Source organism: Camelina sativa, chromosome 3 (assembly GCF_030686135.1).
Source record: "Camelina sativa cultivar CO46 ecotype springtype chromosome 3, ASM3068613v1".
Classification (NCBI taxonomy): domain Eukaryota; kingdom Viridiplantae; phylum Streptophyta; class Magnoliopsida; order Brassicales; family Brassicaceae; genus Camelina; species Camelina sativa.
The window spans coordinates 30,736,601-30,760,637 of NC_141882.1; the positions used below are offsets into that span (position 1 = coordinate 30,736,601).

The 24,037-nt window shown below is 37.4% G+C and overlaps 6 protein-coding genes and 1 non-coding gene across 9 annotated transcripts in view; 3 read left to right on the forward strand and 4 right to left on the reverse strand.

Moving 5' to 3' along the window:
- Positions 1–24,037, reverse strand: part of LOC104778406 (protein neprosin) — a 648,080-nt gene that overhangs the window by 178,172 nt on the left and 445,871 nt on the right. The window lies entirely within an intron of this gene.
- On the reverse strand, positions 1,144–5,592 carry LOC104778431 (serine/threonine-protein kinase BRI1-like 1). The gene is made up of 2 exons (XM_087508957.1): positions 5,174–5,592; positions 1,144–5,073 (listed from the first exon to the last, which is right to left on the reverse strand). The coding sequence occupies exon 2, from the start codon at positions 4,926–4,928 to the stop codon at positions 1,419–1,421; it is 3,510 nt and encodes a 1,169-aa protein (XP_087365083.1). The 5' UTR covers positions 4,929–5,073; positions 5,174–5,592; the 3' UTR covers positions 1,144–1,418.
- On the reverse strand, positions 8,354–12,452 carry LOC104778433 (chloride channel protein CLC-f). Of its 3 annotated transcripts, none has more exons than XR_015594632.1 (8): positions 11,772–12,445; positions 11,261–11,663; positions 10,542–10,736; positions 9,905–10,321; positions 9,637–9,741; positions 9,001–9,426; positions 8,677–8,909; positions 8,354–8,574 (listed from the first exon to the last, which is right to left on the reverse strand). XR_015594632.1 is itself a non-coding variant. In XM_010502877.3 (8 exons), the coding sequence occupies exons 1-8, from the start codon at positions 12,228–12,230 to the stop codon at positions 8,499–8,501; spliced, it is 2,352 nt and encodes a 783-aa protein (XP_010501179.1). In that variant the 5' UTR covers positions 12,231–12,452; the 3' UTR covers positions 8,354–8,498. The 3 variants fall into 3 exon arrangements, 2 of the variants coding, with proteins under 2 accessions (XP_010501179.1, XP_010501180.1); XM_010502877.3 differs by having other exon boundaries at positions 9,867–10,321; positions 11,772–12,452; XM_010502878.3 differs by having other exon boundaries at positions 9,867–10,321; positions 11,261–11,676.
- On the forward strand, positions 12,542–12,623 carry TRNAS-UGA (transfer RNA serine (anticodon UGA)). Its single transcript has one exon. It is a non-coding gene; the product is annotated as a tRNA-Ser (tRNA).
- Positions 12,674–14,689, reverse strand: LOC104778434 (pentatricopeptide repeat-containing protein At1g55630). The gene is made up of 2 exons (XM_010502879.3): positions 14,615–14,689; positions 12,674–14,501 (listed from the first exon to the last, which is right to left on the reverse strand). The coding sequence occupies exon 2, from the start codon at positions 14,348–14,350 to the stop codon at positions 12,905–12,907; it is 1,446 nt and encodes a 481-aa protein (XP_010501181.1). The 5' UTR covers positions 14,351–14,501; positions 14,615–14,689; the 3' UTR covers positions 12,674–12,904.
- On the forward strand, positions 14,884–15,911 carry LOC104778436 (PRA1 family protein G1). Its single transcript, XM_010502881.2, has one exon. The coding sequence runs from the start codon at positions 15,172–15,174 to the stop codon at positions 15,733–15,735; it is 564 nt and encodes a 187-aa protein (XP_010501183.2). The 5' UTR covers positions 14,884–15,171; the 3' UTR covers positions 15,736–15,911.
- On the forward strand, positions 20,704–23,442 carry LOC104778437 (putative high mobility group B protein 11). Its single transcript, XM_010502882.3, has 6 exons — positions 20,704–21,051; positions 21,889–21,967; positions 22,061–22,220; positions 22,310–22,357; positions 22,559–22,845; positions 22,984–23,442. Exons 1-6 carry the CDS (start codon positions 20,816–20,818, stop codon positions 23,275–23,277), a joined length of 1,104 nt encoding a protein of 367 aa, XP_010501184.3. The 5' UTR covers positions 20,704–20,815; the 3' UTR covers positions 23,278–23,442.

A 24,037-nucleotide genomic window follows, 5' to 3' on the forward strand; every position in this document is an offset into this window, starting at 1 on the left:
TTTTCAAAGTGATGCTTAGTACTAAACCCTAGTTGGATTAAAACTATTAAGATCTACTTCATATGAATAAGTATTAGGGATTCGACCGATTTGATCATATTGTCAACAAAAACATTTTGGTTATTTTTGGTTCAGTTTCTATTAAGTCGGTACTACAAATATGGAAATTACATAAATATAATCCAAATGTTGACCAAGGAAAATGGGAAATGAATAAATTTATAAGAAAGATTGATTTCTTTAAATAGCCATAAGCAAGTGCATGCATGTCAGCATGACCTATCCTATGCATTGCCCATCCACCGTTGGTCTATTAAAAAAATTACCCACAACTAGTAACTAAATAAGAAGAAGGATTTAGGAATAGATTCTTTTTCTTTAGGACCAATTTATATTATAAATCAATTTCTTTTGGCTATTATAAATTTGATGAATAGCTAAAGCAAATACTATGTTTCTAGGTTAATTGATAGAAGTTTTTTCCTCTTTTTTTTTTGGGTTTTATATAATTCGTAGAAGTTGTTCTATGCTAATCTTAAGGTCTTAGGTTTGATACCTCTATTTCTTGTATCTCCCTTTTGATAATGTTTTAAATCAACTTAATATGATTTTATTCCCCATGAAAAAATATGCTTTGGAGCCGTTGATCGATCTTCTAGTTAATTGGTTCGGCTAGAGAAGAGAAGCTAAAGCTAATCTTGTATAGAAGTGCAAGGTTTCATATATGCTACGATCATTAGTAGTCAATGGCAGTGTTTCCTTTTCCTACAACTGTATCTGCATAGTGCATATGACAGAATCTTATACTTGGGTGAGCTGGACCCTAAGTATGAGGCTCCCTCAGCCTCTCAATAACGGCATTATAATCTCGGCCCATGATAGCCCGTTAGTTGTGATCCTTCCTGAAACAGATGCTGGTTAGTTGTGTAGTTCTTACTTAAGCCGGCTAACTCAGAACGTGAATTGGGAATCAAAGACTTTATATACAGTTACACAGAGACACACTATGAAATCTACATGTTTGATAAGCGTGATATGATATTATGTTCAAATCAATGTACTAGCAGCTTGGACGATACGGTAAACGAAATAAGATATGAAGGAAATTCTTTTAAATGAGCTAACTCTAACAAAATATAGTTCTGAAAGTAAACGTCATGATCAAATAATTTCTTAACTGGGAAACGTACAAAGGTTTACAAAGGTGAGGGAACTTCTATTATCGTGTTTGACAAGCAAGTTAACCAAAGGCAAAACCCTCCCAGCCAAATCAGAAGAGCTTAACAGTAACAGCTGCGGACAATAACTCTTCAATGTGTACCTCATCTTCCCAATCATACCGTCTTTCTCAGGCTTCGTCGGTTATATACACTGGACACCAAAATTTGGAACAAGTGACAAAGCAATCTCAGTCCTCTCTAAGGCTCCTTATCTCGGGACTCGTCCACCAACGGAGTCTCCTTAAGCGAAAACTCATCGAGACTTTCGTCTTCTTCTGTGTCAGCCTTAAGCTCTTTGAACATTGCCATCACTTGAATCATTGTCGGCCGCTTAAACGGTCGATCATCCAAGCATTGAGACGCGATCTTCAAGTAATTAAACAGCTCAACATCGCCTGATTTCTCGGTCACAAGCACCGGATCAAGAATCTCAGTTCCTCTTTTCTCTCTATAGAGCTGTTTTGCCCACCCGACTAGGTTATTATCTTCCCCAAACTCCCCTGGATCAATGGGTTTCTTACCGGATAGAAGCTCAAGAAGTATCACTCCGTAGCTGTAAACATCCCCTTTGGCTGTACACCGGAAACTCTGGTAATATTCCGGTGGAACGTATCCTGGTGTACCCGCGAGCGTGCTCACGCTCAGATGCGTGTCTAGAGCGCTGACCAGCCTCGCCATCCCGAAGTCCGAGACACGTGCTTCGAAATCTTCATCTAGAAGAACATTGCTCGATTTCATGTCTCTGTGGATTATGTGAGGAATGCAGCTGTGGTGCAGAAACGCTAGCCCTCTTGCAGCTCCAATTGCTATCTTCTTCCTTGCGGCCCAATTAAGAAATATTCCACCTTTCTTGGATGATTTCTCGTGAAGAACGGTTTCTAAGCTTCCCCACTTCATGTATTCGTAGACAAGAAGCCTCTCTTCACCAACCTTGCAATATCCCAAAAGCGGAACAAGGTTTCTGTGTTTGATTTTTCCGATTGTTTCCATCTCAGCCATGAACTCTCTATCGCCTTGTCCCGTGACCCAAATCAACTTCTTGATTGCTACAACAGATCCGTCTCTGAGTTGTGCTTTGTAGACTTCTCCAAACCCACCAGATCCGATCATAGTCTCTGCGCTAAACCCGTTTGTAGCTTCAAGAAGATGCGCGAAAGTGAGCTTTCTCAGAGGCTTTTCGAACGTAGCAACGTTAATGCTAAGCGGTTCAGGAACACTAGAGAGCTTCCAGCTGCAACTTCCGGAAGTTGGAAGGCTCTCAATGTATTTGTCCCTCTTCTGTTCCTTCTTCTGAACTTTCCTCACCTTGTAAAGCGCCATGATTAGCATCACAAGGCACATGAAAGAAAACGCGATTCCAGCAATCACAGCGGTTGCAACAGTTTGCTTCTTGGCATGGACACGGGAGGTAATGGGCCGCCGAGGAGCTGAACCGCACGGACGCAAAGGAACGCCACAGAGGCCAGAGTTGTTTGCGTATCTTGAGACAGGGAATGTTGTAAGCTGACCTCCAAATGGGATTGGACCGGTGAGGTTGTTGTTAGAGACATCAAGATCACTGAGGAAAGAAAGCGATCCCAGCGATCCAGGTAAGTAGCCTTGAAGATCGTTGTGAGATAGATCAAGAACACCAATCGCTTTCAATCCTCCAAGACTATCTGGGATGGTTCCGGTTATCCGGTTATGTCCCAGATTCAAGACCTGGAGATAGCCCATGTTACCATAACCAGGAGGTATAAAACCTGAAACCCCATTGTATGAGATGTCAAAGTAGATCATGCTTCCGTTAGCTGAGAACGTGTACATTGTCATGCCTGAGTATATTCTTGTCGCAGGACACGAATGAACCATTGGAAACCGCTCTAATCGCTCCGCACGAATGCCTTCAAACTCTACTAATCCCCCTGCACCTCTGCAGTCTGTTCCGCCTTCGTTCCTCACAAACGCAAACTGTTTACCTGAAACACTCCCTGGCATCACTAACCCGGCCTGGCTAGCCAACTCACCCGGGAGGTCCCCAGTTAGACTGTTGCTGTTCAGATCAAGCCAAATCAAGCTCTTGCAGTTCCCTAGCTGGCGTGGAACGTTCCCGGACAAAGAATTGTTCCCAAGCTGCAAGATTGCTAACTTGGAAAGATTACCGATTCCGCTAGGGATTGTCCCGGTGAGACGGTTGCTTGAAAGAGAGATCCAGATCATGTTGGTGCATCTCGAAATCGACTCAGGGATAGAGCCGGTTAAGAGATTGTTGTTGAGGATGAGAGTTTCCAAGTTTCCACCTTTAACACAAACACCTTCAGGGATACTTCCAGTGAGATTGTTCGCCCACATAACCAAATCCGACAGATTCGGCAACATCCATATCTCTTTCGGGATCGGACCAGTAAGCTCGTTGAAGCTGAGATCAATCGTCTTCAAGCTCTTGCATCTACCAAGCTCCATAGGAACTGTTCCCGAGAGGTAATTGTTGGCTATGAGAATCTTTTCAAGAACCGGCGAGCTTTGCAGAGAGCAGAAACCAGACGGTACATCTCCGGTGAAACCATTTGAGCTTAAATCAAGAACACGAAGATTCGAACAGTTGGTGAGTGATAACGGAACAGAGCCTGAGATGTTGTTGTAAGCAACGTATAGGTAAGTGATTCCGGTGATTTTACTCACGACGGTGCTTAAGAAATCGCCGGAGAGGTAGTTGTTTCCGAGGTTAAGGTTCTGTAACGAGACGCAGGCGGCGAACTGTGGAGGAAGCTCGCCGGAGAGAGCGTTTCCGGAGAGATCAAGAACCTCTAGTGTTTTGCAGAGTAGAGAAAGCTCCGGTGGGATTTCGCCGGAGAAACGGTTGTGAGCTAGAGAGAGCTGTTTCAGGTTCTGAAAACCTCCCCAGTATTCTCCGCCGGGGATTTTTCCGGCGAGATTGTTCCGAGATATGTTCAACGTCTCGAGGTATTCGCAGTTCGGTAGAGTAATCGGGAACTTATCGCCGGAGATATTGTTCTGTGATAGACTCAAGAAGGTGAGATTCCCACAGATCCCGAAACTTAAATCGGAGAAATCGCCGGATAAGTTGTTGTGAGTGAGATCGAGATACTTCAACGACGCCGGAAAATCAGAGATAAAACTCTCCGGGATCTTTTCCGATAAGATATTGTAAGAGAGATCAACAGTCGTCAAGCTCTTTAAAGACGACGACGGAGCAAACCCTAATTTTCCGGCGAGCTTGTTGTTTGAGAAATTCACTGAAACCAGATTCGAACATCTCGAGAAAACGTAACCCACCGTCGAATAGTCTGAGATCGAGTTCGAAGACAAATCCAGAGCTTGAAGATAACAATCGGAACCAGACGAGTCTCCTACAGAGGACGAGGAGAAATAGTTTCCTTGCAGGTAAAGATTCTGTAGATTAGGCAACGCTGTGAGGTTAACTAGGTTCAGGGTTCCGGTGAGCCCACCGTTTCGGAGATCTAATCCAACGATACGACCGTCGTCAGAGCAAGAAACGCCTCGCCAAGAACATGAACCACGACCGGACTCGTATTTCCAGTTACCGAGAACGTTACTGGGATCAGATTTTACAGAGAATTGCTTGAACGCCATTAAAAGAGCAGTTTCGTCCAAGTCGGAGTTGATTAGGTGTTTTCCATGAAAGCCCATCACAAGAGAAGTTGTAAAGAAACAGAGGATCAACACAAGCAGCCATTTTTGCTTCATTTGGCACACCAAAGTGTTCGATTAAATTCCTTATGGAGGATGAGACTCCAAGGAGTTTGAATTGGATATCTCAAAGGAGTAAGGATCTTCTTTTACGGACATGAATGAACCCAAAAAAAAAAAGTTTAATCTTCTCCACTGTGCTCTGAAGAAAAAATAAAACAGAGTAAGCTTTCTCAGAATAGCAACAAAAAAAAAAAAAAAGCAATCTTTATTAATGAAAAAGTCGATTCTGAATACGGAACCTTGTTCAAGAAGAAGAGTAGAAACTAAGGTTGACGGTGACTGAAGGAGACAGAGTTTCGCTGATGAAGAAGACAACAGAGGTCGTTTTATAGATACGGTTTCTGCTCAAGTACGATGTTGCAGAGATGGTCGGATTCATTTGTTAGATTTTTTTTTTTTTTTTTTAGTATCTTTCCAAAACCAGATGGTTTAAGATTTCGTAGCAAAGAGAGAACTCTCGTGAGCATTACAACATAGAGAAGAAACTTTTTTTTAGCATGAACAACATCACTCAGAAAAAAGATTTATGATAAGGAAAAAAAAATGTGATTTTTCCCGGAAAAAAAAAAAGAAAAAGAAGAATCTTTCTTCTTTTTTATCTTTTGCGTAATTGAGGAGTTTATAGCTCTGTTTACAAAGAAATATCAAAGGTCTAATTGTAAAGCTAATTATTTCTTTTAGTTTTCCCTTTGTGGGGTAATTTGCAAAAGCAACAGAGAACAAAATTTAAAATATAATAATAAGAAAAAAATGGCAAAGAAGAAAACAAAAAAAAAGGCAAGAAAAAAGAAAAGTAGATAAAATGAAGATATATTATCCTACATAAAAGAAGAGAAAACATAATCATGACACTAAAGATTAATTTCCTCTTTATAATCTCTTTCTAATTATCAATTCTTCTATTAGCTTAACCTAAAATATACAGTATATGTTTAACTCACTAATGAATGTATATTATTTGGGTTGATTTACAAAAAAAAAGTTATCTTAGATTCTTATTGTACATATTTTACTGAGTACTAATAATGAGTTGTCCCAAATCAATTTACCATTCCACTGACCAAAAATGTGAGATATTATTTAGGATTTATTACCTACAATTACGAACACTTACTAATCTGTAAATGTTGTACAACAGCTATTATTTTTCTCTTTTGCCCGTTGGGGATAAATCTCAAATTGGACTTTTTGAAACACTTGGATTCGATTCAATAACGTTCCTAATAAATAATTATCTGCCTTTATCTTCACTTTTTTGGGGTTAGATGAATTACCCGGCACGTATCGGTGGTATAGCTATATATATATAGGTCTCTCGTTCCCATATATAAATAGTAGTAACCCCCCTAACCTAATACAAAGAACATAAAATATGATAAGTTTGACGATAATTACGATAAAGGCCTACCTTTTTCCTTAGTTCTCGTATGTTTCTACGCATTTATGCAATTTTCTAACCCTACACGGCACGAAGCACTAGCAGCCCTTATTAATATCATAAAGCATTCAACAAATATTGTTTTCTGGTCCTAGTTTTCCTCTTGTTTAATAGTTTTGTGGCCCGGCGTTTTGTATTTATTTATGTAGTTGCCGCTTAACTTTTTGCCACCTTAGCATTCAATCCAATTTCTTACCTTAGCGCATATATATAGCTCTGTTAGTTAGTCTTTATTCAAGGTGCATTAATAAACTAAGAGAAGCCACCTAAATATCTCTTTATAATACACATTTGATTCAACTAAATAGAACAAGTTGAATAAGTGTTTGTTAAATCCAATTCGAATGAGATATTTAGATATAAAGGAAATAGCTTATGTTATTCAAATTATTTTAGCTTGTGTGATGTCCAATGTAAATGACAATAGGGTCGGAAAATTTTGGAAAAAAAACTATAGGGAGGAGAGCAAATTAATAATAACAATAATAATAGGTTAGATAACAAGAGAAATAAAATAAGCAGGGGGTTTTATGAAAAACTGGAAACATGTTTCGTCGCGCGTGGGCCGTAGGGTTGGGCCGGGTACCGATTTTGTCAGTATTCTCATCCGCACGAGCGCATATTATTTATACTCTAAAAAGACTCTCCCCATGCCCACTAATTTTTGTATATACATATTTTATGTATAGTGTGATTATTATTCAATTACCAAAGGACTACAAATAGTGTTTTGAAAGAAAACATTTGTGCACTCTCCTAATTTCCTAAATCTAAAACATGAAACTTTTGTAGCTAAAACAATCATAAATCTATGACTCTTCTTCTTCATTCTTTTTCCTTTAACAACTAAATTTTTTGATAACTAGTTGTTAAATTAAGAAGGAAATATAAAAAACGAAAACTCTTGATCAGTATTCTCATAAATTATATTTCAAACTATTTTCTAATTTTCAGTTGCATGTATAATATATATATAACCATCCTTAACCAAACTATGTAATTGGTTTTGTGTGTGTGTGTGTGTGTGTGTGTGTGTGTGTGTGTGTGTGTGTAATGAAAGGTGGATGATGACTTCATGAAAACGACTATAAATCTAATGATGACCCATATGCTAATCAATCCAGTATTATTCGTCTTATTTGTCTAAATTACAATCACCTTTTTTATATGTATATATTTATTTTCTGCTTTTTTTATTAATCCATAACTTGTAAAAGAAGAAATAAAAAGGCGGAAAAAAGACATTTTAATGGTCTCCAACGTATCATTATTAAAATTAGGTAAAAGAAAATTTGACGAATTCATGCATGTCTATTGACATCTTTCAAGCTTTCATATAAAAAAGGTTCCCATATATATAGCTGTTTTAGATAAAATATCGAAAATGATTATGCTTATACATTTTGATAATTTTGTTTGACATTAAGGAGCGACCTAATAATGAAGAAAAGGCTAAGCAATTTTAATTTTTTTTCACACCCACTTACCAATATATGACCAACAAAATCCAATCACATTCCAATCAATTAGTCAACTGTTTAATAATTTTTGCCCCTTTTTTTTTCTTAACAAAATTTAACTGTCAAAGCTCTTTTGAGTGCAAACCATGGGTCCATTATCAGTCATTAACGCTATCTTTGTGGATCTTGTTCTGTAGATGATTTACTCATCAAGAATATACATTTTAAAAGTTTTTTAAGTCCCAACTTTACTTTAACAGTTGTTCATCACATTCATGCAAAAGAAACGTAATTTTCGTGAAATTTTTCAAACATGAGCTAGCATATATTATTAGTAAATTAACGAAACGGTGAATAATTGCGATATAAAAAAATTCGATATATAAATTGTCGTATCCAAAATTTAGTAAGAAGAATTTTAAAAGTGGAGATTGCCCAACAAGGCAACAAATGTAGCATCTATTTCACTTGATTTCTTTTGATGGAGTATATGAGTGTCTTACTTTTGGTGGGAAGAATAATTTCAGAGCTAAGAAAGAGGTGTAATTAATATTATTTTACGATCATGTTTTCCTCCTTGTAATAATCAATTGGACCTCAAAAATTAAAAAAAAAGAAGAAGATAAAAAAAAAAAACCTATACCAAATAAATGGGCACAAACCCAATCAATGCCCGTTTGCACCACCAACCTCTTTGTCTTTTCTCCGGTCGTTGATCGATCTCATACGACTCATTTCATCTCTGCGTGATTAAAAAAAAAAAAAAAACCCAATAAAAAATTAACTTTGGTTTTGGTCAAACTAGATTTGAAGTTAATAGTAAAAACATATTCTGTTTTTTTACCTGAGAAAAGTCCAAATAGAGTCATAATGAAGAAGGCCAAGCAGTTTCCTTCTTTTCCCCTTGTGAACTACTTCACCTCGTTTTACGACAGGTAATTGCTTCACACCTCTTGCCTCCATCAACTCTTTGGCTACACCAACCGTCGCGTCTGGATAACAAGTAAGCAAACCGCGTTCTTGGCCTCGGTATGTTATATTCTTAGTACACACTGAAGAAACCGGACATGTATTCTCCTGCCAAGAGACAAAGACTTATTTCAAGTCAACCGTGATTTAAAGAGCAGAGTGATGAGACTGAGGGAGTTTGTTTTGTTTCACTTCTTACATCTAAGATTGTAGACACGTTATTGGACAAGTATCTTCTGATGTCGCCGTGTGTTAGGATCCCAGCTAGAAATTCATCTTCATCGACCACCATAAGGCAGTTTTGGTGGCTGTCTTTAAGGATATTTCTTGCTTCTCTTAGAGTTGTTCCCGGAGAAACCTTCACGTAGTTCTTTGACATAACCCGCAAAACCTTTACGTCCTCCAGAATAGTTTCTTCATCCAAAAAGGATTTATGGTCAGGGTTCTCCATGACGGTGAGCTCAAGGGAGTCAACATTATCCGTGTGTCTCCAGACACCTTCGGTTTTACGCTCCGCAGGTGAAAGAGAAGAGTATCCTCTTCCTGTGTTGCGACCTTCAGATAAATCACTCTCTTTGCCTTGGTTTGCCACAGAAGGAACCCATATAGCTAAACCAACCGCTCCCTGTTAGTAGAAATCGACAGAGAGATCAGATCAAGAACAAATATGAACCAGAATGCAGCATGTCAAGTTGAAACAGAATGTTTTTATCTACATACAAACTAGCTCTGGACATAATATTACAGCGACATCTTAATGAATCCCACCCATCTTACGCGAAATTATACAATGTGCACGGCAACATTGAAATTGACTGGGAAAGAGAATATTTACCATGAGGGGAAGCAAAATTCTATAATCTTTTGTTAGCTCAAACAGCAGTAATACTGATGTTAAAGGAACAGAGCACATGGAAGCTAGTGTCGCTGCCATTCCAACCTGCATCACATTAAAAGACAGCATCTTATGACTCAGATCTCATAACAACCGAATTGGACAGACATAATAATTTATTTTAAAAAACTGCACTGCAGCAAGGGCCTGCGACAAAGGAAATACAATACCAGAGCGTAAGCTTGTGGTTGAGCAACAGCAGCATTACCAGGAATAGCTCTGTTAATAATCTCAGCAGCCGAACCCCCAAACACAGCACCAACAGCAGCACCAATCATCAAACTTGGGGCATATAAACCGCCTACAAGTCCAGAGCCTTTGCAAAGAGCTGTAGCCACAACTTTGGCTGCGGCTAACTGAGCTAATAACCAGATTCCGGGAGCTGAGGCACTCTTTCCAGTATGCAGGATTTCCTCAACATTTGTAAACCCCCAATACAAAATTCCAGGGTACTTGAGAGCAATAATTCCAGCTCCTAAACCACCCAGTGCAGGGCACACAATAGCAGGAAGACCAAATTTGTCTTTGATGAAGTCGAATGACTTGGTAAACCACGTGACAAGGCGAGAAAAAACAACGCTGACAGCACCGCAAAGCATGCCTAATATCAGGTACAGAGGGAGCTCTGGAGACAATTGAAAACATGTTTGTAAATTTAGAGACAAAATGCTCGATGAACCAAATAAATATTGATCTGTCCTTCATTATTTAAAGCTACCAAGATTCTTTATGATATATCACATTATCACCTATCCATCAGGACACTAAATCATAAGTTCCAAAAAATCATACCATAAGACAAACTGGAAGGTTTGCAATACAGATTAACAGTGAAAACAATATACCTGCAGCGGACTTCAGATCGTATGAGGGAACTGTAAAAGCTGATTGAGTCCCAAGCAGTGCATTTGACACAGTCGAAGATATAACAGAGGCCAATATTATCATTGCAGTGGTAAATGGAGGCGAGTTCTCGGCACGTAGAGGTCTTAAAACGGTCTCAATAGCAAAGAAACAACCTGCCACTGCTGCATTGAAACCTGTAACGAGAATAAAGATCGAATGACATCAGATTTATAACAATAAACAAGCGAAAGTGCAGCGAATTGAGCTCCTGGCTGGGAAAAACAAAGAAACATAGAGCCTCTCTTACTGCTCTTATCTTTAGTAAGAAATACCATTGCCTACGAATCATACATTAAATAGCCATACGTATACTAGTATATAATAATTACTCCCAGCAAGATGAGTTGTCTAGTAGTAGAACTCAAGATCCATAGGCACATTTGCAGGCTATATAGTACATAACCATTTCTGGGACCAAGAGAGTGAGCGAAAAATGAGGGGCCACAAATATTGCGATAAGTCAAAATGATACCAGGACCTAGTATAGAGTATAGACAATTATTGATAAAAGTCATCAGGTTAAAGCTAATGTTAAGTAGCAATATACTTGAGTTGAGTGAAGGAGCTATGTTTCTGTTTCCGTGCCTTGACAAACCAAGTATCCATCAAAACCAACTCATAAGGTGCATAAGAAAAGAGGTGGGGCGTAAAATTATACCAGATGCAATCCCAGAAGCCGCACCAGCTGCAGTGAGAGCTATTCTCCTTTCTCTGTTGTTTTCCATCATGAGTGCAAAACCATTGGCACAAGACTTTCCAATGTCGACACTAGGTCCCTCAGGACCCAGTGAACATCCTGTACCAAGGGTCACAGCTGCTTGGATGGCCTTAATCACTGGATAAATACCAGCAAGAAAATCTAGTCCCTGTCTCTGAGAAGAAGTGGATTGCCTGATTTGGTCTAAGATCTCGAGCAAACCGTGCATCATCCCTACTATAACACCCCCAGTGACCGGAATTAGAAGAATCCGGTGCCAAGTGTCCGCTAGTCTCTGTAGACGAAGCCATGCGGCACCTTCGTTGGGAGTACCAGCCCAAGCCCACTCATGAATGACATGAACCTAGACAAATACACTACTCTATTGAATCAGCACTCAAAAAAGAAGTAAAGCTTAATTCAAATCGTATCAACATTCAACATAGATCGAGATCTGATAAAATGATCGTACCCCTTTGTTGAAGCCGGCGACACAAATCCCAGCGGCAACACCTATAAGACATCCGATGAGAAGCAGAGCCCACTCAGGTGGAGCACTATCTCCGAGCACTTCCTCATCAAACCCATACTCGTCATTTCGATCATCGACGTTATGTAAATTACTGATACCACCGCCGCCATTTTCTTCTCCAGCTGAAAACGCGGAAGAAGAAGAAGAAGACGGATTGTGGCGCTCTCTATCGACTCTGTTATTCTCCATCCGTTTGAAGCTTAAACGACGCCCTGAAAGTGAAAATCTCCGATCCAGATGCTTAAACAGATCCCTAACTCCTCCAGCTCCACTTCTGACAGCCGGAGACTGAGATTCAACATCGAGATCACCATCTTCTCCTCCAATGCCGTCTTCAACGCCGGTCGATCGCAACAGATGCCTGTCTTCGTTGTACTCCCCAGCACCCGCCGATGACATATCTTATTTCAATTGGCCGTTAACAACACATGATCTCCTCGCCGTGATAGTTCACGATGATATCAATTTCGTTCTCCGGGAAGAAATCTAAGACTACGGCTCAGAGATTCGTCGCCGGTATTGTTCAGATTTGATCGGATTCAGATTACGAGAGTTTTTTACCGTCTCGATAACGAAACACGCGGCAGGAGTCGTACATAAAGAGAACCTTCAGTGTCAACTAGAAGATTCAAGCCAGATTTTATGGGCCTTTACTGGGCTCAAGGTTTTACTTACTATATATATAGTTTTAATTGATTTGCTTACCACAAGTCGATATGTCCGAGTGGTTAAGGAGACAGACTTGAAATCTGTTGAGCTTCGCCCGCGCAGGTTCGAACCCTGCTGTCGACGATATATTTTGTCTCTTTTTTCCTGCGCTTAATTTTTGTTGGTTATTTCAATTCGCAAAACAGTTGTTGTTATTGACTCATTCAAGTATACAACAGTCACTGGGGAAAAAGAAGAAACTTACAGTACAAAACAACCAAATAAAATTCTTATTTTGGTTGTTTTGGAAGATCATCACTGTGCTGAAACATATTTGAGAAAGGATAATGAACGTCAGAACTGAGAACAGCTACATTTTGTTTAATCAAATATCACAAAATCGCCTTTGAAACAAAAGCCAAAAACTAGGATCTTCTATATTTTTGCAGCTTTGAAATTAAATGGGCATAATGCCCTTTCTCCACCATGTCCTTGACTACCTCGTGAGCCTCTAAAAGCTTCCCTGCGTTTCTTAGATTGTTCACCAGAGTACTATACACCACAAAATTAGGGTTACACCCTCTTGACTCCATTTCCTTGAGCAACGAGCACGCCTCTTTGAACTTTCCCGCCATACAAAACCCGCGGATGAGGGAATTGTATGTGAAGACATTCGGGAGTTGCCCCTTTTCCGTCATCTCTTTGAACATCTCCTCGGCTTTCTCGAGCTCCCCGCCTGAAATATATCCTGTAATCATAACAGTGTAACAAACAACGTCCGGCGTGCACCCAACTTTCACCATTTCGTCCATAAAGTATTGGCAAGCTTCTAACTTCCCAGCTCGGCTCAGCCCATCTATAAGAGTAGTGAAATGGATCACACCAGGCTCTACTCCTACTTCCCTCATATGATTTAGCAGGTTAAGAGCGGCGAGAGGCTTGTTCCCTGTTGCTAGATGGTGGAGGAGGATGTTGTATGTATACAAATCAGGAGAAAACCCGTCTTTAACCATTTCATCGAGCAATCTGTAAAGCCTATCTGTTTTCCCTAACCTAAAGTTTGCAAACATTACAGTATTGTAAGTCAGAACATCCGGCGAAAACCCGTCTTCTAACATCTGCTCGTAAACCCAATCAATCAGCTTGTACTGTTTCACCCCTAGCAAAGAATGCAAGATCGCGTTATAAGAGTGTTTGAAAGGTCGGTAGTTGAAAGTGTTCGACTTGATGAACTGCTCCACGACATCTCTAGCAAGGCCTGCTTCACCGCAAGTGCATATCAACAGATTAAACGTGCGTGCTGTAGTTGGATAACCATCTTTGATCATCTCATCAATCAGCCTGCACATGGCTTTATACTCACCACACTCTGCAAATATCTTCATAAGCAAATGATAACAATTCGCCGTGTGCCTGAAACTCTCTTGTCCACCACACCACAGAAAGAACTTGTAAGCTAGCTTAGCACACCTAGTCTTATTATCATAGCTCAGAGTCCTCAAGATCCCAACAAGAGCCTCTCTCACCAAAAGCCCTGAGATTGTAACATTCAACTCATCTAAAGCTGATTTCGTATTGAACCCGGGACAATCTTGCTGTAAAGTATCGAGAACCCGAGACGCACCGAGCTTAGCACTCTCCAAAAACCTTCTCCTAACAGAGATTTTCTCACCATGTCCCTCCTCCTCCTCAAAAACCCCACAATCCATCTCAGAAGATTCCCATGTTATCTTCATGGGCTCTTCGACACCATCATCGGTTACACCACCACCGATGCTACTACCATTGCAAAACTTCCTCGATGTGAAGAGAAAGCGAGAAGCTTTACGGACTACAACACTTTTGCCGGAATGAATAATAACACCGTTCATCGTATTTGAGCTTAATCCAAAACTGATGTCTCTTCATCATCTCTGCCAATTAAACGAACTAAGCAGACTCCAGAAACCTAAATTTAAATTCAAAGACGCAAATCTCACCACCGCGAGCCTCGGATTCCCAAAATCGCAAAAACCCATCAAACTATATATTCCGGCGGTTAAAGCAAATTTGAAATTTAGGTTTTCATATGAAATCAACGATTAACTTGGCGAAGGAGACGATTTGAAGAGGGTAGAGTGGTAAATAAAACGAACCTGAATCAATTCTTCCACTCACAGTCGTCTTGTTGCCTCAGCCTTTTGCTCTGAGAACTGAGAAGAGAAAAAAATCGCCGAAACCGAATCACACACTTCTGAAGAGGATCCGACCCGAATTCTATGGGCCCTTAAATCAAGCTGGCCTAGCCCATAATAACATTGACAACGTGGGAACCACTTTTTTTCTTTTTTTTTTTGGGCGGCGGCTTAAATATGTATTAATCAATAGTTGAAAACATTTTAGACCATTTTTACTGGAGAAATGGGTGAAGATTTCTCAGAAGATTAAAAAAAAATATTTTTATTATATTTATTCATTTTTTATTTATTTTTTAAAAGATGAACCAACGAGCAAGTGACACATTTCTATTTCAGCCAAAGCAACGATTCTTCCAGTCCTCCCCCAAGCATCGATTCTTTCTGATTTCTCTTCTCTCTCTTCTTTTTATTATTTTTTTACTTAAAGCAATTACAAGAGTAACCACCAGTAATGATGCCCTTAATTTCGGTTAAATTGGTTGACTAGAGAGAGAAATCAAAAGTGACGTTCGGCAATGTTAGCACCGGTGGAGACTCTTCCAATCACGGTGGAAGAGACAAGTCTCTCTGCCGTTGATGTCATCTCCATGTCGATGCATAATCTAATAGCTTTTGTTTCTAGCTACCGTCCATGGTGGTCTGAATTCCTAGCATTAGGTTCGATTGACCGTCCAGCCTCTTTCTCCTCCGCTGTTTCGCGCGTTAAAATAAACCTCCGGCATTTTGCGGTTAACTACTTTCTTTTAACAGCAGCTTCGGTCACACTCTTCTTGATCGGTGATCCGTCTTGTCTTCTCACCGTTGCCTCCTTTGGAATCATGTGGCTGCTTCTATATTTCTATCGAGACCATCCATTGGTCTTGTGCGGTCGACATATAAACGACCGTGTGATCGCCCTCGGGTTGATCCTTGGCTCGCTTTCGGCATTGTGGTTCGCAAACTGCCTCCAAAGTCTGGTCCTTGGCATCGCTGCGAGCGTCCTGCTTTGTTTGGTCCACGCCGTCGTACGGAATTCAGACGACCTTTTTGTACAAGAAAAAGATGTTGTTGTTCCTTCCTCTTTTCTTCATTGGAGCTGACAATGTTATGCTTATGTTATTACGTTATTCGTTTTCGCATGTCCCGGTCATGCTTTCATTTTTAGTACTATTTCTGTTTTGTCCTGATTTTTGTTTTCTAATCGTCTACCGAATCATGAGATGAACTAATTAATGACGTAAGACCTTACAACAATATTTTGGATACACTACAATAATGAGTTTTTTGATAAATAAAAAAAATATTATGTAAAGATGAAGGAACAACAACATCTTTAGCGTTCATATATTAGGTTTGTATACGAATGTAATCCGTTCGACATTTTCAGTTTTCGGATCATTTGAAGTTGGACTTTAATCTGTTAGGGTTTTTTTTTTTTATATATATATAAAAGTTTCATTCGATATCAGTTTGGTATTTTGGATTATTTTTGATTTTGAGTTTTATATCCATTAGGATAGTACCCGCGCTACACCGCACAATTGTTTTATATTTTGTTTTTATTTTTATTATTTTTGGATAATTTTATATGTGTTTGTAATTAAAAATAACAAATTAGGCGGCTGGGTCTGTTCTCCGCGGTACAGAATAAGAAGAATTGTCCCTTTCCATTGATGAATCCACCTTATGATCGAAAAATACTTCTCTTTACGATTCTACCAAAAAAAATACTTCTCTTTACGAATCTAAACGTTTTATATCTCTCTGGATGATTTGATTCTATTTGATTTCTGTCTTTATTATATTCTTCAGTTCGGAAAAATTGTGAAAAAAGTATTGATCTAGGATAAATGTAAATCTTCTATTTCCTTTCTTTATGTAGATCCGACGCTATCTCATAGTATGGCAAGACCTCTTGTATAAATACCTTGTTTCTCTATTGAATAAACACACAATACATTCGAGTATATCGTATTTCATAGTATCAGAGCCTTACAATTATGTGACCTAATTTTTTTTTTAAAACCTCGCCGCCAAAACAACCGCCGTCGCCGCTAAACCTTTATCCAACGCCGCCGCCGGCGTTGTTCTTCAACAACCGTCGTCGCCGCAAGTTTTTCATCTTCCATTGTTTCTCTTTTCCTAATCCACAATGACTTCCTCTCCACAAACTCAGGTTGTCGTCGCATCGCCACCATCCCCTTATCAACTCAGTTCCTCTGACAATCCAAGAGCCTTGATCTCCTCTGTGATTTTGCAAGAAAATAATTATGCTGAATGGGCAACAGAGTTACAAAACTCTCTTCAAGCCAAACACAAGCTTGGTTTTATCGATGGAACTATTCCAAAACCAAGTACTGAACCAGATCTAAGCTTATGGCGTGCCGCGAATTCCATGATCGTCGGCTGGATTCGTACTTCTATTGATCCCAAGCTTCGCTCCACTGTGCCTTTCATCGCCGAAGCCTCTACCTTGTGGGAAAGTCTTCGGTCTCGGTTCTCCGTTGGCAACGGAGTCCGCAAGCAAGTTCTCAAGGATGAGATTGCCGAGTGTAAACAAAACGGCCAGTCTGTCTTGGAATAGTATGACTGTTTGTCGAAGCTTTGGGAGGAACTACAACATTACAAAACAGGTCGTGCATGTACTTGTGCGGCTGCTCCGGATATAGCTAAGGAACGTGAAGACGATCAAGTCCATCCATTTTTGTTTGGCCTTATCTCCCTGGTTCTCCTTAAGGATTTTGTACATATCTCTTCAATTTATTTGTTTTTAATTGTTCACCTTTGATAAAAAATTTCATTTGTATTTTTGACCATTTGAGGTAAAAAAATTATTATTAATGATAAAAATGAAAATTTATTATGATATTCAAATATTTAATTGTTGTTCATATAAATTAACACAAACCTAAAGTATTTAAGATTAATATCTAAATTATTTTGAAAATAACAAATTAGCAATTATACATATTTCCTATAAAATCATATGAAGTGAAATCAAAAGCTTTAGAAATAATTATACCCGAGCAATCAAATATTTTTGTGAAAGAAATCATATTTTAAATTGTGAGGAAATAAAACTTATTCCTTTATTATCCATCAAAATTTTAGTTTTACCAACCCGCCCATGTGAAACATTAATTTTTTTTTATAGATTGAGTAACATATATTCGTTTTAAAAATTCAAATCAAAACATATGCAAAAATACATATTATTAATCATATGCATTATATGAAAATTTAAAATAATTTATAAATTAAATCTTATTTTTTTTCTAAATACCTACAGAACTTAAAAATAAATAATATGGTATAATATCAAAAATCTCAATTTTTTAAGTTTGATTAGTTTTGTTTTGTTCGTCTTAAGTTTGATTAGTTAACAATTAAAAAATTAGCCATTTTCATCCACAATTAATTACAGAGATTATTTAATAATTATTATTTTTGGAAACTAATAATTATTTAAAAGATTTTTTTTTTGTCAACCAAACAATAGAAAGTAACAACAGGTGTTGTAGCCTAAAACCGGAAGAAAATAGTTTACAAAATAAAATTATAGAGAAGAGAACGGGAAGTCCGAGCGAGGCAATTCGCCCGTTGATTTGATAAGTGAGAAATCTTAGACAGAAAGAACAGAGGAAAGGACGCCCATAGAAGGTGGAAATCATCTAAAAGATTCGAGAACGCTGGCCAGTCTTCTGGGCTTGAATCATCACAATTAGTTCTGCATAATCTGTCTCGAATCTCTGACAAAAGCCGCCAATAACAAGGATATTCTCCATGTCCCAAATCATGACCTCCACCTCCGAGTGACGCGGGGAAGGACTTCGTCTAAGGCATCTAGCTCCCACCAACAAAGTCCCAACATCACCAGCCGAACATCACCATCCCAAACCGGAATTAGGATATGTGGCTTTCCACGAACCATCAAATTGACAATAGGGACCCTGTCTCTGACTCCCCGCATGATCCAAGAAATCTGGTATACCTAAACCAGAAGACACCTCAACCTGAGACTGCGTGATGGAACCCGGGACGATGACCAGCATACGGACACGGATGAGGACCGGAGCGCACAAGGGACCAAGGACGCGGCTATTTCCGGAACTAGACGGCCATCGACCCAAGCACCAAATTTGATGCCCGGAGCCACAACAAGAAGCCGGACAGCAACAAGGACCGCAAGGAAGAAGTGCCTCATTTTTGTCCATGCTTTCATCCAAGAACAAGAGATGCTCGACCACGGACCCAACTGACCCGGCGGACAGTCAACCGAGGCTCTTCTAACCGACCACATAATCCACATAATCCATTGACCATCAAAACCCAACCGTGTTAGGACCTCTTCCAGGAACGACCATTCCACACGATTATAACCTTTACTCATATCCGTCTTAAAGGCCATAAAATCCGATTTACACCGCCGATTAGTATTCGAGCCAAGAAACATTTCCTACGAAAATAATAATATTATATACATTTTCTTATATTTAAAAGATTTTTTATTATTATATTTAAAAGATTTTATTAGTGTAAAGCTTAACTTATATTTTTACTCTTACTGAAGTTTTTTAAAATGGTCTTAAAACCATGGGGCATTTTCAAAAATACCCTTTTTTCAAAGCCCTTTTTTTAAAATATCCATGTTGACCATTTTCAAAACTACACTTCTTTATGTACAAAATGACAAAATTATCATTTTTTAGTGACAACAAGAATTTACAGTCACCAAAATCGAAAAAAATTTCAGCCAAAAAATGAAAAATTTCCCGCCAAAAATGAAAAATTTCCCGCCAAATTGTTTTTTACGAAAAAATAGAAAAAACAAGATTTTTAAAAGGTTTGAAAAGATTTTTAAAGGGTTTTTAAACGATTTTTTATAAGGCATTTACTATGCTTTTAAAAGGCTTTTAGAAATCTTATAAAAACCTTTTAAAAGGATTAGAAATACTTTTAAATCGTTTAAAACTTTTTAAAAACTTTGTAAATTTTTTATTTTTTTTGTCAAAAATAATTGTCAATATTTTTTTGATTAAAAAAATTTTGGCGGGAAAATATGTCAGAAATTTTGTTGGCGGGAAAATTTCGTTTTTCAATTTATTAATTATATTTTTTTTCATGTAAAGGTAAAATGGTCATTAAAAATTACAGGAGGACAATAATGAAAATGGCAAAATAAAAGGTATTTTTTTGCCAATTTCGAAAAAGGGTATATCAAAATGGGCATTTTCAACAAATTCTCTAAAACTATTGACATAGGTATGTTATTTCCTACAAAACAATGTCATACTCCCTCTATTTCAAAATATAGGATGTTTTGAGTAAAAGAACGCAGATTAAGAGAATATTATTTAAAAAAAATTTAATCAATTATAAATAAGACTACATAACATAAAATATTAAATTAATCTAAAAGTTGCATAGAAACTTGAAAACCTCCTATATTATAAAACAAAATAACTTCTCTAAAACATCCTATATTATGAAACAGAGGGAGTATTTTATATTGTGGTTTTCAAATAATATTAGGGATAAATATTATGAATTAAAAAATTAAATACCAAATGCACTAGGAAAAATTATATCGAAACCTTACTTTTATATATGAGATTAATTTTAAAAAATTCAATGGGAAAATATATGACCAAATCTTGCAGAGTCTGGTTTTTTAGAGCATTTCATAATTACTCCTCAAATAATTATTTGGCAAAAATTACTCTCTATAATTAATGTTTTAATTGACTATTTGTACACTGAAAAAGGTTTGACCAAATTTTTTTGATAATATTTTAATAGAAAAATATATTTTATTTTAGAAATAAATTAAGTTACAAACCTTTTCAGTGCAATTTCTTTCTCCACAAATCAACTACGATATAATTAAAAATCAATGGCCAATTTATTTTCTTTGAATACTAAAGCAAAAAATTCACTTTACATAATATTTTAATTCTAATAAAATCTTATCCTCTTAATATTGCATTTAATACATTTTCCAAAAACCGATACAATTATTTCAATATTATGCTACAAGCTGTAAATTTAAATTAATTAACGTGTGGACTATGTAGAAAAGGAAAAAAAATGTGATGTATTTTTATGTGGTGTAGACAGAAGGACAATTGCATATCCCCTTACTCCAGAAAAGAAGAAGATTATAAAAAAAATCATGCTTAAATGCTCATTTTAGCTCTGAAAGTTGAACACTATTTCTACCTCTCGAACAAAAACACCCGAAAGGAACTGATGTCGACAGGTAAATCGCAAATTGAAGTGGTTACAGCTAATGGATTTTCTACTTTAGAGAAAGGCAGTTCCTCTCGTACATCTACGTATGAGGATCTTGTCCAAAATCCTGAACTTTTTTGGGATACGCTCCGAGATTTTTTCCAATCTTCTGGGCAAGAATTTAAGTGAGTTTTTCTTTTTTCCTTATATGAAATTTTTTGTTTAGATTATACATTTTGCGATGAAATTACTGGTTTACAAATTATGATTGTGAATGTTAAACCCCTAGTTTACATTCAAGCAATTTTGTTCGCAATCCCGTGTGTGGTGGGTTATAAATGACTTGTAGACTAAGTGTTGCCTGGTCGAGTGGCGTAGGCATGGTCCTTCAAAAGGATCTGAAAGACGTGATTCCCTATGTTCGAAAGACGCTTGTAGGGTGGTGATTTTTTCTATAGGAAAATCTAGAAAGCGATCATCCTATGAAAACAAATTATAAATGGGTCTTGGCCCAAAAATTATTTTTGAAAAATAATAATTCTTATTATTTGTTTTTCTTAGGTCAACAATTACTCATGTTATTGGCTAATATGAGTAGATCTTTTGTTGTAAAAAAAAAAAAAAAACAATTACTCATGTTGTACAAAATTTAACGGCTTGATGAAATTTATTCGGCGAGATGGAAGCAAAAGTCATTAGGTTTGGGAATCGTTAAAGCAAGGAAGTGTGTGTGGCTTATGGAACTAGATCTAGTTTGTTCTTAATATGTTAGTATGAAGATATCGTTTTTTTAATTTGGTTTTCACAAAATTTTGAAATGCTAATCCATGAATAGGTTTAAGAATGTTTTTCTTTTGGGGGTTACCGTTAATGCAATATTGTTTTAAAGGTGTTGGGAAATGGAAATTGCTTTTATATCCTCTTTTAATATGTTCATTGTATATGCTTTAATTGATTTATTTTCTTGAATAAGATTTCAGTTGATCATGGAATTATTTCTGATATTTTTGGCTTTTGTCAAGGATTCCTGTTGTGGGTGGAAACAGTCTCGATCTGCATCGGCTGTTCATTGAGGTCACATCTCGTGGTGGTCTTGAAAATGTAACAAATTATTCGTTTTGAAGCTATCTTTGTTTTCTTAAAATAATTTATACAATTTATATGTTTAATAATTATATCATATTTTGATTCTAGGTGATCAACGATCGCAGATGCAAAGAAGTGATTGAAGTTTTTAAGTTTAAGACAGTGGTAACAAATGCAGCACATGTTTTAAAGACTAAGTATCGTAAAACGCTCCTTGAGTTTGAGCATGTGTACTTCAAAGCTCCGCGCTCTACATTTCAGGGGAATGGTCCGAAAATATACCAATTTAATATATGTTTTCTTATATCCAGTTGATCTCCAAGATTAATTTACACATGTTCGTCCTTTTATTCGCAGAGAAAGCACTGAAGCGCCCTGTCGACAAATCTGCAAAGCGTGGCAATGGTACTTAAAATATTTAATGTTTTAATTTGATATGTTTGCATGTTTTGCATCCATATATATATATATATATATATATATATTCCAATATGTTTCTTTAGGTTCTCTTCATTTATCTGAATTTGTGAGTGTTTGAGATTTTCTTTCTGAATTTCATTCATATATACTACCCTCAAGAAATTAAACCTGGCGCCGTGGTTACAGGGACCATTGATGGGAAGTTCGAAAGCAGTTACCTGGTAACCATGAAGATGGGCTCAAAAGAGTTCAAAGGAGTGATCTTCCACACTTCTTCTCAAGACGATCCTACAGCTCGTAGGAATAAGAGAGCCAAGTCATCTCATGGACGACCTAAGTTCCCAAGAAGCAGTTATAACTTCTTCTTTGCCGAGCAACACGCGAGGATTAAAGCTGAGGGCGGTGGACGAAAGGGACCTTTCACCAAGGAAATTGCGGAAATGTGGAATAATCTCTCTGAATCTGCTAAACAGGTAAACACATAAAAACTGTTTTAAACTCTCTCTTAAGCCTTAAAAAATAAAAATGAGGATTTCCATATTAAACAACGTTTTTAAGTTCCAATTTTCTTGAATGAGATTTAATGGATTTGGTTTATTATTTTTAATCAGGTTTATCAAGAGAAATATCGTAAGGATAAGGAGAGGTACAACAAGGAGTCGTTACAGCACAAAGCTTCAAAGGATTCTTATGCGGCGGAAATGGTAGCTGCGACTGATGCAGTGGAAACTGTAGCTGAGACCAATGCAACAGATACTGTAGCTTCCGTCAATGCAGCGGAAACTGTAGCTGCGACCAATGCTGCGGAAGCTGTAGCTGAGGCCGATGCAGCGGAAACTGTAGCTGCGACTGATGCAGCTGCAAGTGCAAGTGCATGGGAGACTGTGGGAAAGGAAAGTGAGTAGTTTTAATTTTCTCCATCGTTCTCTTATCTAATTGTTGGAACTTTATATTTATGTTATGAGAACTTTCGTTTAATAATAAGTGGTAGAACTGGCCATAGGCAACTTTTTCATTCAACTATTTCTGTTATGAGAACTTTTGTTTTATTTTGTTCTATTTTTACCTTTATTACTATAATTCTGCAATCTAAAATGTCAAACATTATGCTTCAAGAGTTGAGTTAGCTCGTCCTAACATATTGTTGATCCTCTGTAAGTCTAGACTCCAAATTTGAACACACCAACTCCTTGAGACATGCCGTTTCTCAAAGTAGCATTGCATGATTGATGATTGTATATAAATTACACCAACTTTCTTGTGGGTTACGTAGGCAGTAGGCTTCTATCCATTTCTTTTTTAACATTAGAAAAGGCTTTCTATAAGCATATATAACCGCTTACTTGTTATACATGACTAAATAACTCATACTAAATATATTCATAGTTTTGATTTTTTTGTTACAAATTCTATTTTTTAATCGTATCTAAAAGGAGTTGAATATCTTTAAATTTAGTAATACCAAATATGTCTACTTTGACTATATCTTTGTGAATCAAATCATTATGTAGTTTAAAAGAAATTCCCAAACTGTCATACAATGCTTCTAATGATGCCATGTTATTAAAAAAAACACAGTCTTATAGTATGTTTTAAATTTTACTTCTCAAATGGACGTTGGGGAAAATTGAACCTCCCCTAAAGCTATAGAAAAATATGACGAAT

What these genes read in the sequence shown, in the direction of transcription:
- LOC104778433 (XM_010502877.3), bottom strand. Translation starts at nt 12,230, where the DNA reads ATGTCATCGGCGGGTGCTGGGGAGTACAACGAAGACAGGCATCTGTTG. An exon ending in GGCTTCTGGGATTGCATCTG is followed by an intron (nt 10,737 to 11,260) that starts GTATAATTTTAC and finishes TTCTCGTTACAG; the next exon opens with GTTTCAATGCAGCAGTGGCA. An exon ending in AACCACAAGCTTACGCTCTG is followed by an intron (nt 9,742 to 9,866) that starts GTATTGTATTTC and finishes AATGTGATGCAG; the next exon opens with GTTGGAATGGCAGCGACACT.
- LOC104778437 (XM_010502882.3), top strand. Translation starts at nt 20,816, where the DNA reads ATGCTCATTTTAGCTCTGAAAGTTGAACACTATTTCTACCTCTCGAAC. An exon ending in CTCTACATTTCAGGGGAATG is followed by an intron (nt 22,221 to 22,309) that starts GTCCGAAAATAT and finishes TTTTATTCGCAG; the next exon opens with AGAAAGCACTGAAGCGCCCT. An exon ending in TCTCTGAATCTGCTAAACAG is followed by an intron (nt 22,846 to 22,983) that starts GTAAACACATAA and finishes ATTTTTAATCAG; the next exon opens with GTTTATCAAGAGAAATATCG.
- LOC104778431 (XM_087508957.1), bottom strand. Translation starts at nt 4,928, where the DNA reads ATGAAGCAAAAATGGCTGCTTGTGTTGATCCTCTGTTTCTTTACAACT.
- LOC104778434 (XM_010502879.3), bottom strand. Translation starts at nt 14,350, where the DNA reads ATGAACGGTGTTATTATTCATTCCGGCAAAAGTGTTGTAGTCCGTAAA.
- LOC104778436 (XM_010502881.2), top strand. Translation starts at nt 15,172, where the DNA reads ATGTTAGCACCGGTGGAGACTCTTCCAATCACGGTGGAAGAGACAAGT.